Below are 18,127 nucleotides of genomic sequence, written 5' to 3' on the forward strand. Positions count from 1 at the left end.
CACACATGTGGTAGTCAGTCTGGGCAAATGAAACAACAACTGGAATTGTATAATGGGAAAGGGACTTTCCAACATTAATGGGTGTTTTGGAATGATCAAATTTAAAATTTATAGCCCTTTCTTCTTTGAGGAAGCATCTGTAACAAGAATTACTTATCTCAATTCAAAGAACACATTCAGCTAGACCCTTTCTATTTCAAGTGTGTCCTCGGAAAATATGCGAAACATACTTCGGCCCCACCTCCGTCACCCTCTTATGGAGGAAACCATCCCTTTGCTTTGGAGAAAGAAGTGAATGACCTCAGCTGTGTTGCCAATTTGTCAATCATCCGTGTGGTCTTGGCGAATGAAGATCGTAGGCTACTTAGAATGGCTACAGGACAATGCACAGAGAAGTCCGGGAAATAATTCAATGTGGCAAAACCGTCCGCATCCAACTATTGAAGGATATCGGCCAAAGCAACTTGTCCTTCCTCTTTCGAGGGAGTATGGGAAAACACAGATCGACACTAGCGCCAGCAGACACACCCTTGAAACAGAAAGGCTCTAGTTGATCAGAATATAAGTTCTGAAATACTTCAAAATGTGTTTTTCTCCTTTATTGTTAAACTTTTATAAATCTATCTTCTATGTAATCATAATTGAGTTGCAAAATTAACATAAAAATGCTTTTTGTTTTGTGTAGCAAAATTTTTGGAGCGCAAATAAAAGTAAAATTATTGGTTTATTCTACCAAAATAAGTAGTTAATTCTGGAAAACAAAATAAAAATTTTGCAACACAATGTATATAGAAAAATAAAAGTTTGTACTCTTTTATCGCATATTAAACATAATAAATTTAAATAAACTAGAAATAAAGTTTTACGCAATTTCACAAAAATAGGTACTAACTTTGGAGACACCCTGTAATTTGGATAAAACCTACACAGTATGGTCCATTAACTTTTAAGACTCAACTGTTTTCTGCATTTCTATTAATACCAAGTAGTCTCACAATAATTTCAATTCTAACGAAGCAACGGCGTTTCCAACAACTTGTGTTGCTTATCCAGAGCAGAAGTTTTACGTAACTTTTACAAATCGATTTTTTGTTTGTTTGGTTGTTTAAGTTTGAATAATAATAATAATAAAATATAGCTCTAATCGAACCTGCAGGTTTAAGATGATGCTTCCCTTATTATTTTAGAATTGGAACACACTCTAAAATTAGATTACGTTGTATTGCAACATTAGGTACGGAAAAAAAAAAACTTACGAGACGGGGAAAAAGTGCCCACTGTTTTTCCAAACTGACTCTATAAATTTTGGGATCTGAATAAACTAACAATATTTGCCGATAGATACAAGAGGACGTATACTCAATATTTAAAAGGATAAGACCATTTTACCTAACACTTCTGTGTTAATTTAACACATATAGTTTCAAGGTTTCTCTGGCATCTTCCTCAGTAAAACAATATTACGCATGAGGAGCGCTCAAATACTTATATACGAGGGGCATTCAGAAAGTAATGCCTCCAAGCCCACTACTTGGCCAATAGTGCTGCAAACATTCTCAACTGATTATATCATTTATACACTGATGTTTAAGCTATAGAATGTCACTTGTTTCGACTTCCTATCTCTTCTCGTTCCAGAATAATGGAGCAATCCATGGCATTCAGTGGTGACGTCCGGTTGAAACAGTGGGTTGTCATTGAATTTCTGACTGCGGAAGGTTGTGTGCCCTGGAACATTTATCGCCGGCCACGAGTCGTGGATACACCATTTCGACCCGGAAACGAAGCGTAAGTCGATGAAGTACCGCTACATGTCCTCTCCTCCGCCAAAAAATTCAAAGTTATTCCATCTGCTAGCAAAATATTGATGACATTCTGCCTCATCTTGCCTATAGTCAGGATTTTCCGCTCTGCGACTTTTGGCTCTTCTCCAAATGTAAGGATCACCTCAAGGGCATACGCTACAGTTGTGACGCGGAGGTGGAAGTAGCAGTTCGGCAATGGCGTCGACAGTAGCCACCACAATTATTCGCCGACGGCATGAAAAACCTTGTTTTGCGTTGGCGCAAGTGTGTTACCCATAATGGAGATGGTGTTGAAAAACGATACACCATTTGTAGCTGACATTGCAAGCTTTCCACTGATACCTGTATCAATGCTATCTGTCAAAAACAAATAAAGGTATCACCTTGGAGGCATTACTTTCTGAATCACCCTCGTATAAACTGGATATATATATATATATATATGAGGGCGTTTTCCATGCTTTTCTTCTTAGTACCATGTATAAATAGAATTTTATAAGAATAATTTTCTTAAAAACACAATTTTTTAGTTTTTAGTACGATTCGTTCCATTTTTTTTTTTTTTTTTTTTCAAAAGAAACCACTTTTTTCTTTAATATTTCTATTTTATTTAACGTACATAATTACTTTGCCGGTTTAAATATATATCGTGACTAACGAGCTTCTGGGTACTCTCCTCATAGAACTTTATAGTATGTGACAACAACTAGCTCTCCACGGTCATTTTCACTTCTTTATTAGTGTCTGACGTTTGTCACCCAAAAAAAAGTCTTCAAATGGCAAAAGAGGTGGGACTCATTAACAGCAAAATCTGGATTGTATGACGGATGAACCAAGCAAAATATTTCATCAAGCTTCCCTTGAAAAATCCTACCCATTTTTCACACTTGTTACTCATTCGCCTCATTCCACTATCGCCATATACCTAACATATCTGACGATAATAATTCGCAGCTATTATGTTTCTTGCTAGGAACTGGATGACTGAACGTATTTCACACTCGACGAATCACTGGATTTTCTTATACATGTTAACTTAACACTACAAGCCTTCAGATTAATGTCGTACCGCAATAGCGTCCGACTGTACGCAAGCGATCCCGGGAGCCTGCGTGCGCATTCATTCTCAAGGGTATGCAAAATTTCAAATGGCATTCCTAAACAGATATTACTTGAAAGCTAACCCTCGTAGCTGACTCTTTACATTCCTGTAACTCGATCCATCTTGACTCTGGAATTATTAGTTAAATAATTAATATCTTTCTGACCAAAATATGTACTTCTTTATTAAAATAAGACATATTGAAATTGTTACGAATTATTTTAATTTTAATAAAGATGTACATACTCTGATCAGAAAGATATTCATTATTTCACATTCCTGCTTCTACGAAAAAAAAAAAAATATATATACTTACTACTTTCTTCCCTATTTCATCTTTGGCATACGTAATGGTACCAGCTAGATACTGTCCAATTGTGACCCCTTTCGTGCACCTGAAAGGAAAGGGTTTTCTAATTAAACGTAAGACATGACTTAAAAGCGAAGAATCACATTTACCTTGATACTGTGTGTTCCAAAGTTCATTCTTTTATTTACCTAAACAATTTCAACATTCTGCTGCTCTCTTCTCGTAGAGAATGTTGAAGCTAAATGATCATTAATTCTTGTGCCTCACTAACCAACTAAACTAATTCTACGGTCTATGGAACACGGAGGTTCAATGTCGCTTCCACAAAAGCTCTCCATTGACTTTTGTCCTTAGCCGACTGAATCCAATTTCTGCTTCGTATACCTAGTTCTGCCAAATCCATCTTAATATTCTCTGACCACCTGCGCCTAGGTCCTCCTAGGTGCTTTTTTTCTTTCTTTCTTTGTTTCATGTTCCTACTTCTTTCCAGTTTTCTTTTATATAGTTTCCGCCATTCCTCACTCTCGTCCCTCTTTGGTCCAACATTCGCCTCAGGATTTTACTTTCAAATACTTTCAGTCCACGTTCTTCCCTCAAACTGAGTGACCTTGTACAGCAATCATATAGTACAACAGGCATAATTATAGTTTACAAGATGTGATCAAAAAGTACAGTAAATGTAGCTGCACAGTGCCATCTATCGATCTTACATCCATTTCAAGTAGTAAGGTCTGTAGCCTAAACCTTTGATACAGTGAGTGTCGAGTTTGAACAAGTTGTGACATGTTAGTTGCCTTCCAGAGACAGAAGAGTGAGGACGTGTTGAGATTATCGAGCGCCAACATTAAGTTTTGTTCTAAGCTGCAAAAGAAGTGCCAGAGAAGCTCATGAAATGTCAAAATCAGTGTATGGCATTGAAGTAGTGGCATTAAAGACTGTTTACAAGTGGTATGAGCGATTCAAAAATGGCAAGGAGTCGGTTGAAAATGAGCAACAACCGAGACCGTCCTTCGACGTCAAAAACATGCGAAAAGGTGCAAAAAGTGACACAAATGATTTGTTCAAACACGCGAATACCCATTCGAGAGCTTTCCGAAGAACATCACGTATGGGTCCGTGAAAAGCATTTCAACTGCCGATTAAATAGGCAAATGGCTTCCTTCTTCACCACGAAAACGTGTCGTGACACACCTTTGCTTTTGATCCGGGGGTTTTTGGTCGAAAAAATATTCCTGCCTGTGTACATTCACTGTGCTCTCTAGATATAGCACCATGCGACTTCCGAAACAGAAAAACGTTTTGATACCATTCCTAACACTCAGAGGGCCACGACAGAGCAGCTGAACCCCCTTCCAAAAGAATCCTTCCAGAAATGCTTCATAGTCCTGGATTCAATGCCAAAGACAGTACTTTGAAGGAGCTTATTACGTTGTTTCCAATAAAAATATTCAGCGTATTTTTTGAACACACCTCGTATATATTCTAAGCTTCAAATTCCTGGACAGAATTCGCGAAGGCAAAAGAGTTTGGGCCGAATAATAAAACGAATTCCATGTTTTCACTCGACATTTAACTTCTTCGAAGGCATGTTTTTGGTTTGTTAATGTTAATCCTAGATATCTGAGTGTATCCATTGTCAAAAGTATTACTTGATATTTAAAAAAAAAAAAAAAAAAAAAAAATTCTCCATCCGCAGCTAAGAGAGAGTATTTGTTCCTTGGCACCTACTTATTTCATTCTTAGCTACGGGTGCAAGGTGATTGAATTTTTTATTCAATATATACCCAAGAGCATCAACTAGTAATTATATTGCTTGATATTTTAATATGTCTACAGTTAATTTTAGTTAAAGATACTTCTTTTTTTTATTATAATTAATTACTGTATTTTCCTGATTATGTTTGGCAAACTCCTTTTCCTCGCAGATTTCTATTTACACAGAAAATTATTTAAAAGTAAAATTACACGATGCTGCTCCACGTCTTCTGCTTTTACGTTTTTAAGGTTGGTAAGCTATACAGTCTATATACAAATTATCATTAATGTATAATTTACCTGAGCCTATCTTTGTAACTGAAAACGTGTAAAGTTTATTTTTATTATAATAATGAATATATCGACTTTCTTGGTATTCCTATTTAGACAATGTTATTTCGATATTTCGAATGCTTCAATCGGGCATCGTTCATCAGTCTTTTTGTGAAAGAAATAGCGACTTGAGTCACAGATTTTGCAATCAGCTCTCCACGTGCTAAGTTGTAGCAACACAGTAAAAACTAAGCTATATAACAAACTGCATCATTACGAAGTAGACCCCAGCTATAAAGGAGGAAGTAATTCATCATTATCACAACGTGATCCTTACGTGTTTTAAATAATTTATTGTTGTTGTTTGTAATAAAGCTATTAATGTCAGAAATCCGTATTCATATTCCTTGTATATGTATTGAGTCACAATTCCGTGTCTATATTTCCGGTATCCATATTAAGTCACAAACCCGCATCCATATTCCCTGTATCCGTATTGAGTCTTGTAATTTTTTTTACGAATACAGAAGGATTCAGACACGTAGCCAATTCCGGACCTCCCTCCCCCCCTCTTCGAGATCAGAAATGAAAAAAAAATAAGGAAGGATGAAACAAAATGAAATAAGAAAAAGAAGGATCAGCATTAAAAATTTTAAAAAAAAAAAAAAACTACAGGAAGCTTTTGGTTACTCTTTCTTATGAGGAGATTTGTATTACTTGCAATACATAGTGGCGAAGTGAGCGAGATATCCTGAAAGAGTCAGGGAATTTGAAATTTCTAGAAAAGTTACAGAATTCTGAAAATTTCTGCTACTAGTCAGGGAGAGTTCAAGTTTCCGAAAGCATAGTGCCGTTGTGTAACAGCGTGGACATTTTTTATCATAATTTTTCTGTCATCGCACCCTTGCAGAATGAAACATGTTATTTCAAAAACAATTTTCTACTGCTCCTTTAACCCGTCATTTCGAACCGATAGTAGTTGACGGAATAATAAAAACAAACATTTTATGAAAAAGGAGTTTTGTTAGCATTTGATTCAACAGAAAAAGGAACGCAGATATTGTAAAATATTTTACAAGACATTATTATTGAGTATGTACTTTTTATAATAGTGAATATGTACTTTTCATAATAGTTCATATCATAAATGAAAGGAAAATTGTTATATTTGAATGAACAAAGAAAGGAACGTAAATATTGTAAAATGTTTTTCAATACATTTTTTTTATTCTTTTATTACTCGAGATTTTTTCATAGTTTGTTATTAAAATACTTACCAACATATCCTCATTTTATTGTCCTAACAAACCAATATATGTTGATAGTAAAGTAGTTTACATTGATCCAGCTCCTGAGCCTTCAGAATTTCATATCACAACACCCCACCCCCGTTCCGAAATCCTGGCTAAACGAACCAATATATGTTCCAGTAAAATAGTTTAGAATGATCGAGCCCCTGGTGTGATGGTTACAGTATTTCATGTCACGAACCCCCCCTTCACGAAATCCTGCCTGAAGGATTCAAATACATTTTTCCTATTTGAGACTTACGTATACTTATGTAAAAGATATATGTCATTAATTGTGTGACTTTTAGTGACTAAATGTTTTGCCAAACTAGACACAGCTGCATTTCCATCTTTTAAGAATCTGAATATCTTCCTAGTATTGAAATGAAATATCACAGCTGGACATTCCATGATTATGACCTTTGGGCGCAAGGGAGACGGATGATCAAGGCAAGAGAATGATGAAAGAATCAGTAGAATCAGGATGTGGGAGTACTCCGGGAAAAACCCACGGACAAGATGTTGCCCATCACAAACTTGTCCGGGGGGTCGGACCAAGGACCCCACGCCCCAGAAGTAAGCTCTCTACCACTGAGCTACCATGACCCCAGTTTCTGGTATTATTGCGCTTAGTCGTACTAATATATGTATTATCGCATGCTTGATTTCATGAACGCCAGGATAGGAAATTTGTTCTACAAAACAAGGTCTGTAAGTAGTCAGTCAATGATTTATCCATACTTATAGATGGCACAAAACTTGTTTTAAAGTATTACTAAATATAGCAAGACTTATGACTTATCCTTGTATTATGATTTTTAATTATAAAAGGTAAGACCCACACGGATCGATTCTACATTTATAAACGCTTTTCAATACTATATAATTTACGGACACTGAAAGCATATGACAGCAGAAGACACAGTGCAATGGCCAATTCACACTTGTAGAAGAGTATTCGTTTACGCAAAGAAAAATCAGCATGATTTCTACGCAAAGGAGAATCTCTGATTTCTATGCAAAGGAGAATCTCTGATTTCTATACAAAGGAGAATCTCTGATTTCTACGCAAAGGAGAATCTTTGATTTCTACGCAAAGGAGAATCTTTGATTTCTACGCAAAGGAGAATATTTTGATTTCTACGCAAAGGAGAATCTCTGATTTCTACGCAAAGGAGAATCTGCTTATATATAATAATAAATTAACTCTAGTATTCAATTCATAAATGAGAGAATTCTATTTAACTAAATACTGGCAGTAGCCACAAGAATCAACTTTTGACCAAAGTTGTCCACATCAGTGAGGAAAAAAATCAACTTTAGAACACACAGTACCAAGTTCAGTATAAAATTTGAATTACACAAAACTTCTTCAGTTACTTCTTAACAACTATTTTGGTCACTTATTATCTAACAATAATAAAATAACTCACGCTAATATTAATATAACAGTGGATAATCGAGTTCCGAATCTCTCGGTTCGCGAACAGATCTCGTTTACTAAGAATCGCGAACAAATCTTGATTATTAACAAGTTTGTGAACAAATTTTCCCTCGGTGTGCGAACAATATTTTGGATACGAACACTCACACGCCTGTACCCACAATCCTTTTAACTGAGCATTCTTTCCACACATTTCAAGATCAGACCGAACAGAGCTGCAGTATACATTTCAAATATATTAGTGGACTTACGTAGTGGATAATTGCAATTTACAAATTGCGCACGTAAGATCGCTCAGTTCAGTTTGTGATTTCAAATGCCATTACTACTTTTTACTTCCAAAAGAGTATAAAGATCTGTTTCCTACAAGTGATACAAAGACAAGTGTAACCTTTAAATATCTCAGAATTGTACAAACTTAGCTATGGAATTTAACGATCTTAGTGTGGCTCAAATTCTAAGTTATTCTTCGCGCTTAACGGAAGATAAAAAGAAAAAAATGAAATCTTTTAAGTTTTACGTCTCACGCTTATGCCGGTTAGATTAAAGGAGACGGTGATGATAAGAAATGAATGAAATGGTGGAATGAAGTGGGAGGAAACGGGAGAACCCCGAGAAAATCCACGAGCACGGTGTTTCTCCGCCATAAAGTCCACACGGCGCGAGCTGGGATCGAACCAGACCCCAAGCACCGGAGGTGAACGCTCTACCACTGAGCCACCGCGCTCCCCAAACTGATAAAAAGAATAAATAGTCGAGGTAAAATTTGAAGTGTGTTTCGCAAGTAGACATGACTGGGGACGTCCGTATGTCCGAGGCTTCCGAGGGCTTCCGAGACACCTAGAGTCCGCCAGAGAAATGTATACACTGTTTTTTTTTTTTAAAAAAAAAACTATATATCATAAATGAAATGAAATCTTTAAGTTGCACGTCCCACGGTTATGCCGGTTAGGCTAAAGGAGACGGTGATAATGAGAAGTGAGTGAAATGGTGGAATGAAGAAAGTGGGAGGAAACGGGAGAACCCCGAGAAAATCCACGAGCACGGTGTTTGTCCGCCATAAAGTCCACACGGCGCGAGCTGGGATTGAACCAGACCCCAAGCACCGGAGGTGAACGCTCTACCACTGAGCCACCGCGCCCCCTGATGAAAAGAAAAAATGTCAAAGGTGAGACTTATACCAATCCAAAGATTTAACGGAGCTAAACAAAATGATAAATTCTTCTGTTGAGAAAAAAACATTTTTACGGAGCTAAAATAAATGTCGCTCGTTGCCAGTGTTTATTCTTCTAGAAGGAAAGCACATGGCCACTATCGTACGGGATGCAAAAGGAATCTGCTCTTTGACTAATTGGAGCCGGGTACAACAATAATAAGCTCTACGTAGTCTGTATTGTGAAGAACCTGAGATAAGAGAGCTGATTTTAAGTTTAACGTCTCTTTCAGCAGCGAGACTATATGAGACGGGACCTACTGATTAACATGGGATCCGAACATGAGCTCCCGCCGAGAATCGAACCCGCATCTGAGACAAGAGACTCACAAGAAGCGATCACAGAGGTAATCTGAGCTGTCCTCTTGCAATATGATAACGTTCACCCAAATATGAGCCTACCATTGCCAAATTGGGTTTCGAGCAGCTTCCACTTCGCCATATTCCTCCAATTTAGCTGCTGTTTGGGTTCCTGAAAAACTACCTTCGTGATCAACAATTTCGTGACTTTGATGAACTCAAAACAGCTGCTGAGGTATGGGTACGACATACACTGAAATGTAGTTCATCGAGGGACTAAAGAAGCTGCGACAGTGATGGAAAAAGTGCATTCAGTTGGATGGTGATGAATATATCAAAAAAGTAAGAGTTTCTACTGTGCAGTGAAGTTTGTGAATTTCTCACAACAAAGTATTGTGCAAATCATTACGATACGTCCCCTCGTATTAATGTACTTATATATATATATATATATATATATATATATATATATATATATATATATATATATATATATATATATATATATACATCAGGGTGTCTACTAAAATTCCAAAATGAAATTCCGTGACTTTTACATGACCTTTTCTTTCCAAAACCATAAAATTTCGTAACATTCGAAAACTAATAAAAGTACATACATTCTTTAGCGCTTATATTTATCTTATCTCTACTTTCAAAGGCTATTTCCTAGAGCGATAAAAACTTGGTGTCTTGTCACATCGCTTTCAGTAAATTCACTGTAGCCTATATAGTCTGTTTTGTTCGGCAACTAACCAACAGCAAACACTTATAAATCCACTAATCTTAAAATTACATATCTAAATACACACAAATTGACAAATGCTTACCAATCCTTTAAAAATGTCACACTGATTGTAAAAAGTTGTACTGATGGATTCTCTCTCTCTTTTAAATTGGCTTTTTTTGTCCTTTACCCTTTTTTGAGCTTTTTCGATTCCCTTCTAAAGTGCTTCAACTTCCTCTTCGTTCTGTTGTGACAATCTCCTTTTCTTCTTCTTCAACTCTTTGAGGTATTCTGTTTCCATCTTGATTTTGTTTTGCCTTTCATGTTCCTCATTTAATTTTTCATGCATGCAATAGAAGCGTGTTTCGCTTGCGATTTGGTAGCGTCTACACCCGACCATAGACACTTTTGGTGGTTGAATTTTGACGTTAGAACAAAATTTTCCAGTCTCTACTTATATTTGTAGAGATAAAAAAAAAATCGTGACCCAAATGCTAAATTTCGTGACTTTTTCTTCGCTTTCATGACCGTTTACTGATTTCGTAACCGATAGACACCCTGTACATTGTTGAGTAGTAAGCTATGTATATTGTTTGTATTTCTTAAGAGCAACGTACATACTAGTATTAATAACTATTCACTGAAAAACAAGCAACTCACAACATACGTCCTGAAATTCCTCATAGCTATATGTTTAGCGTACGCGGCTAGGAGACCCTAGTTCAATTCCCGATGGGAACTCATGTAGTTCACATTCCATAGATTAGGTCTCGTATTATCTGAGTGCTAAAAGGGACACTAGTAACTTGAAATCAACCAATCAACAAAGTACGTCCTAATTATAAACTTACTTTTCATTGTTCAGCGGAGCTATATAGATAGGCAAGATAGAACCTGGAGCGAGTGTAACCATGGCGAACTTCTTTCCAGCGACCATCGCCTGGGAATAGCTGTTGTAAACGTCCAAGGTAACAGGCGAAGGGAGCTTCTGAGACAGCAGCATCACTAGGTCCGTCAACTTCTCCAGCAAATCCTTCTTCTCGTGACGCACGTGTAGTTTCAATACAAAATCTCCTTTCTCCACTTTAACCACATACTGAAAAAGCATAAAGAGTTGGATAAAAGTTTTAAAACAAAACAAAACAAAAAAAAAAAAAAAAAAACAAAGAACGGTTATGTCTAGGTTTTGGATCTTCCTTGGAACCTTCGACATACCTGACACAATCAATGGATGTAAGATTAGTGGTTAGTGTTCTTGCTTTGCAATAGGCAAGTCACAGGTTCGAATCTCGACGCTATTTTTTTAAAATTTATTTAAACCTCATTCCATAACCGAGTTGACTGAGAGTTTTACGTCCCGTTCAGCAGCGAGGATATATGAGACGTGGACCTACTGATTAACGTGGAATCCGAACCACATAAGCTTCCGCCGGGAATCGAACCCGGGTCCCCCACGCCAAAGGTGCGTACGCTAACCGCTCATTCCATAACCGAATGCGGAGTTGATGTCTTTATACAAACACAGTTTTATGATATTGCGGTTATGCTGTGTGTTATTCATGATTAACAGAACGGGATATACGCGAGAAGTATTGTAGTCATAGCAATAACCAACTTTTTAAAGACATTAATATAAAGATAACCAAGAAAGTTCTGTCGCTTTTTCACGCACCACCTTCGAACATCCGTATTTCACCTAAGACGTACCTGGAAGGTCAAAAATAGTCCTCATCAGCATCGATGACCTTCTGCCAACGTTCTGGAAGGCCATGGATTCCTTCACAGTAGAACTTGGTGGACCGTGAAGCGAAGGTCCATTTTGCACCTCTACTAGGGATTTGAACCGGCGTCCTCTAAGGTGATTGTCCAAGGAATGGAACAAGTGCTTACCGGAAGATGCAATGTCCGGGAAGTATGGCGGATGCAGTAGTTTCCCATCCTAGGCGTAGAATGGTGTTCCGCGTATCTTAGCCACGTGAGGCTTAGCGTTGTTATGTAACAGGAGAACATATTTGCGATTCACAACTCCTGGCTCCAGAGTTTTGAGTTTTCTTGAAATCGGCTCTACTATTCACAGTACACAGTTGCATTGATGTTCTGACCAGCTGATAGCAATTCCCGATGCATGATGCCGCGAGCAGTTCACCAAATACATAGGAAGATCTTCTTCTAATGCAGTGCTGATTTCGGCTGTTTTGGAACCGGTTCATGGGATGCTAACCAATGATGATGGCGCCGTGGAGCTTCGTACAGAACCCACTTCTCGTCACATGTCAACACTCTGCCCAAAACTGGCTCTTTTCTCAGACGAAACAGCAAAGAAATACACGTTGCCTTCTGGCCTGGAATCAAATCATGTGGACCAATCGACCTAATTTGTAGTGCTTCCCAAGTTGATGGAGGTGCTGCCGAATGGTTTCTCCACTCACACTGAATTATAGCCCCAGTTCCTCACATTTCTGGCCACTATTTGCCTCAATTGCTACCTGAAGATCTTCATTTTGTACATGTGTTGGTCTTCCGGCACGTAGAGCGTCTTCGAGTGTTTCACCACCATCCTTAAACTCGTTAAACCACCGTTGCACTGTCCGCATAATCACGACACCCTTACCAAAGCCCTGGCATATCTTCCACCCCGCTGCAGCGGCGTTTGACCCCAGTTTGAAGTCGCAGCATACACGCCCTTATGACGCTCTGTGGAGGTCCCATGTTCATTCTGTCCTTAAACAAGTTCACGATGTAACTGAACTGTCACAACCAGGTAGTATGTTGGATATACCCACACCAACAATTGACTTTCGCCTTATCTCCATTTGCATTCAAGTCATGGTGTGAGCGCCAATGGAACACAGACCTCAAAAAAAGCGGGAGAACTTCCTTGGTTACCTTTATATTTTCACATCAATATTTATGAATATTCAGTTTATGCTGAAATGAAAGAATAGAGTTTTGGGGAAATGATTTTAATGCGCGTAATTTTATGTTTATTTGTATTTGTTGACATTTCCGAAGTACTGACTCATGACTAGGCATTGACAAATATAAAACGATTACATAAACTAATTCGATTGTTTTACTGCTTTAAAAAAGCTCAAGCACGCTCTCTCTCTCTCTTTCCTTTTCTTTCATAATTCATTCACTCCTCTTTGGTTCTCTCTCTCCTTTCTTTCTTTGTCTCCTCTCTTTCCTTTCTTTCTATCTTTGTCCTCTTTCTTTCATAATTCATTCTCTCCTCTTTCGTTCTCTTTTTGTCCTCTTTCTGTCCTCTCTCTCTCCTCTTTCTTTCTTTCTTTATCTCTGCCCCCTCTTTCTCTTTCTTTTTCTTTCTCTCCCTCTTTATTCTTTCTTTCACTCTCTATCTTTCTTTTTCCCTTCTGCATCTCTACTTACAAGACAAAAGTATTACAAAGTGTTTAATTATTCCTTCTAGTTTATGGACGAGGGATCATGTTCAAAGTTCCATCCGGTCCTCTTAAACAAAACGCACAGCAGCGAGTGGAAGGTGAGTTCATTATTATTAAGCAAAAAAAAAAAAAAATCTAGGGAGAAAGGGAATTTTTTAAAAAAATATTAGAAAAGAATGAATCCAATCTTACCTTAGATGGATACGCATCCCCTGTCGCTATTAGATGTTTATTAGCATCGAAAAGCATCCACAGCTGAGATTCGAATTCTGACTCATAGAGAAGATCACTAAGAAGAGTACTGAAATGGCAGGAAAAACAATACAATCACAAGTATTTTATCTCAAGATGTACATTAAAGCAAATCTTGTAACAGTACTAATACAACTAAACCATATGCACATATAAGGTAATCTCTGATCATAATCTGAGATTTACGTGCATTAACTTTTTATTTTGAATGTAACTGAAGTCCAAATACAGGGTTTGTGCGGAAAGTAGTAGGACTGATTTTTTTCCCGCCAAAATGTGGTCAAGATGGGGGATGTTACTGCACTGGTTGGGTGGCAGGGAGTCTCAGCTACCAGCGCATCAGTCGCCAGTTGCTTCCAAGCCTTCACGGAGGTAGATTGAGTTTAGGGTGAACCCATTTTAAGGTGCCTTGTCATCTCCATAATGAATCATTTGTTAGAACAGCGTTTCGCGGTAAAGTTTTGCGTCAAACTGGGTAAAATTGTGAGGGAGACCCATGAAAAAGCGCCGAAGCTTTGAATAGCACACTCCCGCTTCACTTCGCTCCAAAGAAAGCCCGCATGAGCAAGTCGAAAATAAAATTGATGTTGATAATCTTTTTTGACTGCAAAGGAGTAGTTCACAGACAGTTTGTACCGCCTGATCAGACTGTGAATGCAGCATTCTACGTGGAAGTACCTGAAAGGCTCAAAAAACGAGTCGCCCGCGTCCGTCCAGCAATTGCTGGATCAGGAAGCTTCACCACGACAATGCATCGAGCTACACCACCTTTGGTGTCATGGACTTCCTGACCAAACATGGCATCACTCAGCTTCCCCAGCCACCCTACAGCCCAGATGTAGCTCCTGCAGACTTCTTCCTCTTCCCCCAACTGAAAAGGGTCATGAAAGGACGGCATCACAATTCAGTTCAGACCATTCAAGAGGCCGTAACAAGGGAGCTGAAGAGCATTTCAGTTTCTGCGTTCCAGGGAGCCTTCAGTGATTGGCAGAGTCGCTGGAAACGCTGTGAAGATGCAGAAGGGGCATATTTTGAAAACTACAAAGTCAATGTGTCAAAATTGTGAATATTTTTCTTTTTTAATTTAGTTCTACTTTCCGGACAAACTCTGTACATAAGTCACACTGAATTTCTTATATTGATTTCGATGACTAAATGTATATCTGCCCAAAAGACTTTACATACACCCTTTATAGTAAGACACAAAGACTGCAGTGTGTACACGTGGATGGGCATTATGTTGAAAGATATAAATCGAAAAATTAGAGACTGCAGGAGTTATATAAAAACTGCAGGCAATTTTGGTATGTACTTTTTTTTTTTTAAGTTGAACGTCCACGTCTATGCTCCGAGGCTAACGGAGACGTGATAATGAAATAAAAAAATAAAAAAAAGGACCCAAAGAAAATTCACACACGCGGTGTTTGCCCACCAAAGTCCACTTAGCATCGTGTGGGATCGAATTAGGGTCCACTGGCACCAGAAGGGAGCCATGGTGTCCCCTACACTACGTATAAAGTAGGGCATCCAAGTTTTCACATCACTTTATGAATTGTAACAAAAATAAGACTGAAAACAGACTCTAAATAATATATTTTTAAAAAAGTCATGTATTTAACTGCTTTTACCTGTTGGGAATAACTTCCGTTGCTTTGCTTATATGGAAATTATACTGTAGCTGCAACTCGTATATCTGCCGACTCGGTGGGATGATGTCACGGGCACCTAAAGGATTGATGCGGGACTCCGTCGGCCTAGAAACAAAAGAAACGTACAATAAATATGTAACATTTCAAATTCAATTAATGCAGGTAAAAGAGCACAACAATACAATTTTTGCATGCATTTGTCGCTATTACGTATACCCGTATAACTAATGAAATGTTATTCCTTGTATTAGAATACCCCAATTAAGTATACAATATTAAGAACAAAGGACTCCAAGTTATAGAAGTTAAGCACAGGGAAGTCAATAACTAAAACAAAATGAGAACTATCGTTAGCAAGTTTCCAGTTACGACTATGACTAATCCAAGTAGGAAGCACTGGAATTCAAATTTATAATAGTACATTGTGTATACGGAAAACAAAGCAAGTTACCTTGAATCACCGATGAAGGCGACAATGATTGCCGACAGCAAGTAATTATTTCTTAAAAATTACGAACAATATAGGGTGTTACAAAATTTTGGGAACAGATTCCTGACATCAAAATAATAATAAGAAAAAAAAAGTTAATATGCACCTGTGCTCAAAAGTGGATAGTTTCGGAGTTACAGGGTGCCGAAAACGTGAAACAAGTGAACTTTAAAAGTTCATAGATATGGGACTTATCGTAGTAGAGTCAAGACATCATTGAGGAACTGGTATGTAAACTATCCAAATATCCATGTTTAAGAATGCTCCAGTACTTGCACACCAATTTTTAGAGAGGTACGTGGAGAGTGATCAAGTACTTAAAAACAGCCTTTCTAAAAATTATTGTGCAAGTACTGGAGGTTCTGAAAGATGGATAATTGGATAGTTCACATACTAGCTACTCAGTGATGTCTTGACCCAACTACGATCGGTCCTATAGTAGAGAAACTATGGGCTTTTTAAGTCCATTTTATTTTAAGTTTTTGGCATCCAATAACTACGAAACTATGGACTTCCAACCCTAGGTTTATACGACTATGTTTCTTATTTTAATGTGAGGCATCTATATTTGCAAAATATTGTGATAAATTTTTTGTAACATTCCGTAGAATTGAAAGCTAATTACGTTCATTAAAAGCTCATTTAAAAAAAAAATAATAATTACAATGAAATGAAATCTTTGAGTTTTAAGTCCCACGGTATGCCGGTGAGGCTAAAGGAGACAGTGAAGATGAGAAATGAATGAAATGGTGGAATGAAGAAAACCCACGAGCACGGTGTTTGTCCACTACAAAGTCCACACGGCGCGAGCTGGAATCGAACCAGGGATTCCAAGCACCGGAGGTGAACGCTCTACCACCGCGCCCCCAAAAAGACAATTAAGTAGTTGTAAATTTAAGCTCGCGCTATCATGGTTTACCTAGGACCATGAATTACCAACGATGCGTTAATTAGTGATCATATTAAATTAGTAGTCATATCACGCAAGAAAAATACAATTCGATACAGAATTGACATAATCATGTTTCTCAACAAACTTAACCTCATGATCATATTCTGGGTCAATTGACAAATATATATATATATATAATGGAACTAAATACTTAAGGCTTCTTTCAGACTCGACGTTACAAGATGTAACAATTTAGAAATGGAACGAAATTAAGTTTTACGTCCCACAGTTATGCCTGCTCGGCTAAAGGAGACGGTGATGATGAGAAATGAATGGCAATGGTGGAATGAAAGTGGGAGGAAACGGGAGAACCAAGAAAACCCACACACACGGAGTTTGTCCACCACTAACTTCACTTGGCGTGAGCTGGGATCGAACCAAGAACCCCATGCACCAGAGGTGAACGCTCTACCTCTGAGCTACCGCAGACCCTGTAACAGTTTAGTACAGGACTGTATATAACTATTGTTGTAATTAATGAAAATATTTATTTATAAACAGAGCAAAGTAGAAAGACGACTGGCAAACGTCTTTTGCCCTTTACAATTGTGACAGATCGCCATCACCGACTGGGTGTCTTCTGGGCACTTGCTGAGCCATACAATAGCACAATAACGCAAAGGTATATATAAAAAAAACAGAGAAAGTGATACATACAACACTATCATCAGTGAACGCCAGATCGCGACAGTAGTTGCGTCGGGATTTACTTTATACACACAAAACAAAACAAAAACTGAACATCTGATAAGTAAAAAAAACTCACTTTCCATATGGTGCTGTATTATTTCCGTTGACAACGGAAAGACATGTATATCATTTTATATCAATAATCATGTTCTGACATTATCACTGTATTGCGAGCGGTGATAAGATTTAGAAAAATGTAAGCTCACACTCACCGCAATAAAAATAATGCTGCAAAATACAAACCACTTCTCTAGGAAGTACTTTCGGAGATCTAGTCACAATTCGAAAAGGATTTAAAACATGGGTAGAAATATCCATGGGTAAAATTGGTTAAAACGAATTTCAAGTATGCGACGCGTAAATCTTCTTGTCGGACATAAAGATATTAATGGTAACTCATTTGTCATTATTGTTCATTGTTTTTTCATTACCTTCCAGACGGTAGAAATGAGAGTAGTAAGAAGACTGCTCC

General features: G+C 37.8%; 1 protein-coding gene across 1 annotated transcript in view; it reads right to left on the bottom strand.

Annotated features, from left to right (window-relative positions):
- Window positions 1-18,127, bottom strand: part of TppII (Tripeptidyl-peptidase II) — a 92,276-nt gene that overhangs the window by 16,690 nt on the left and 57,459 nt on the right. The window contains exons 16-19 of the mRNA XM_081756820.1: window positions 15,503-15,628; window positions 13,815-13,923; window positions 11,070-11,314; window positions 3,224-3,302 (exon numbers count right to left, since the gene is read on the bottom strand). Coding sequence (XP_081612946.1) covers window positions 3,224-3,302; window positions 11,070-11,314; window positions 13,815-13,923; window positions 15,503-15,628 — 559 coding nt within the window. The remainder of the gene's footprint in view (window positions 1-3,223; window positions 3,303-11,069; window positions 11,315-13,814; window positions 13,924-15,502; window positions 15,629-18,127) is intronic.

Source organism: Thermobia domestica, chromosome 4, assembly GCF_964235325.1.
Source record: "Thermobia domestica chromosome 4, izTheDome1.hap1.1, whole genome shotgun sequence".
NCBI lineage: Eukaryota > Metazoa > Arthropoda > Insecta > Zygentoma > Lepismatidae > Thermobia > Thermobia domestica.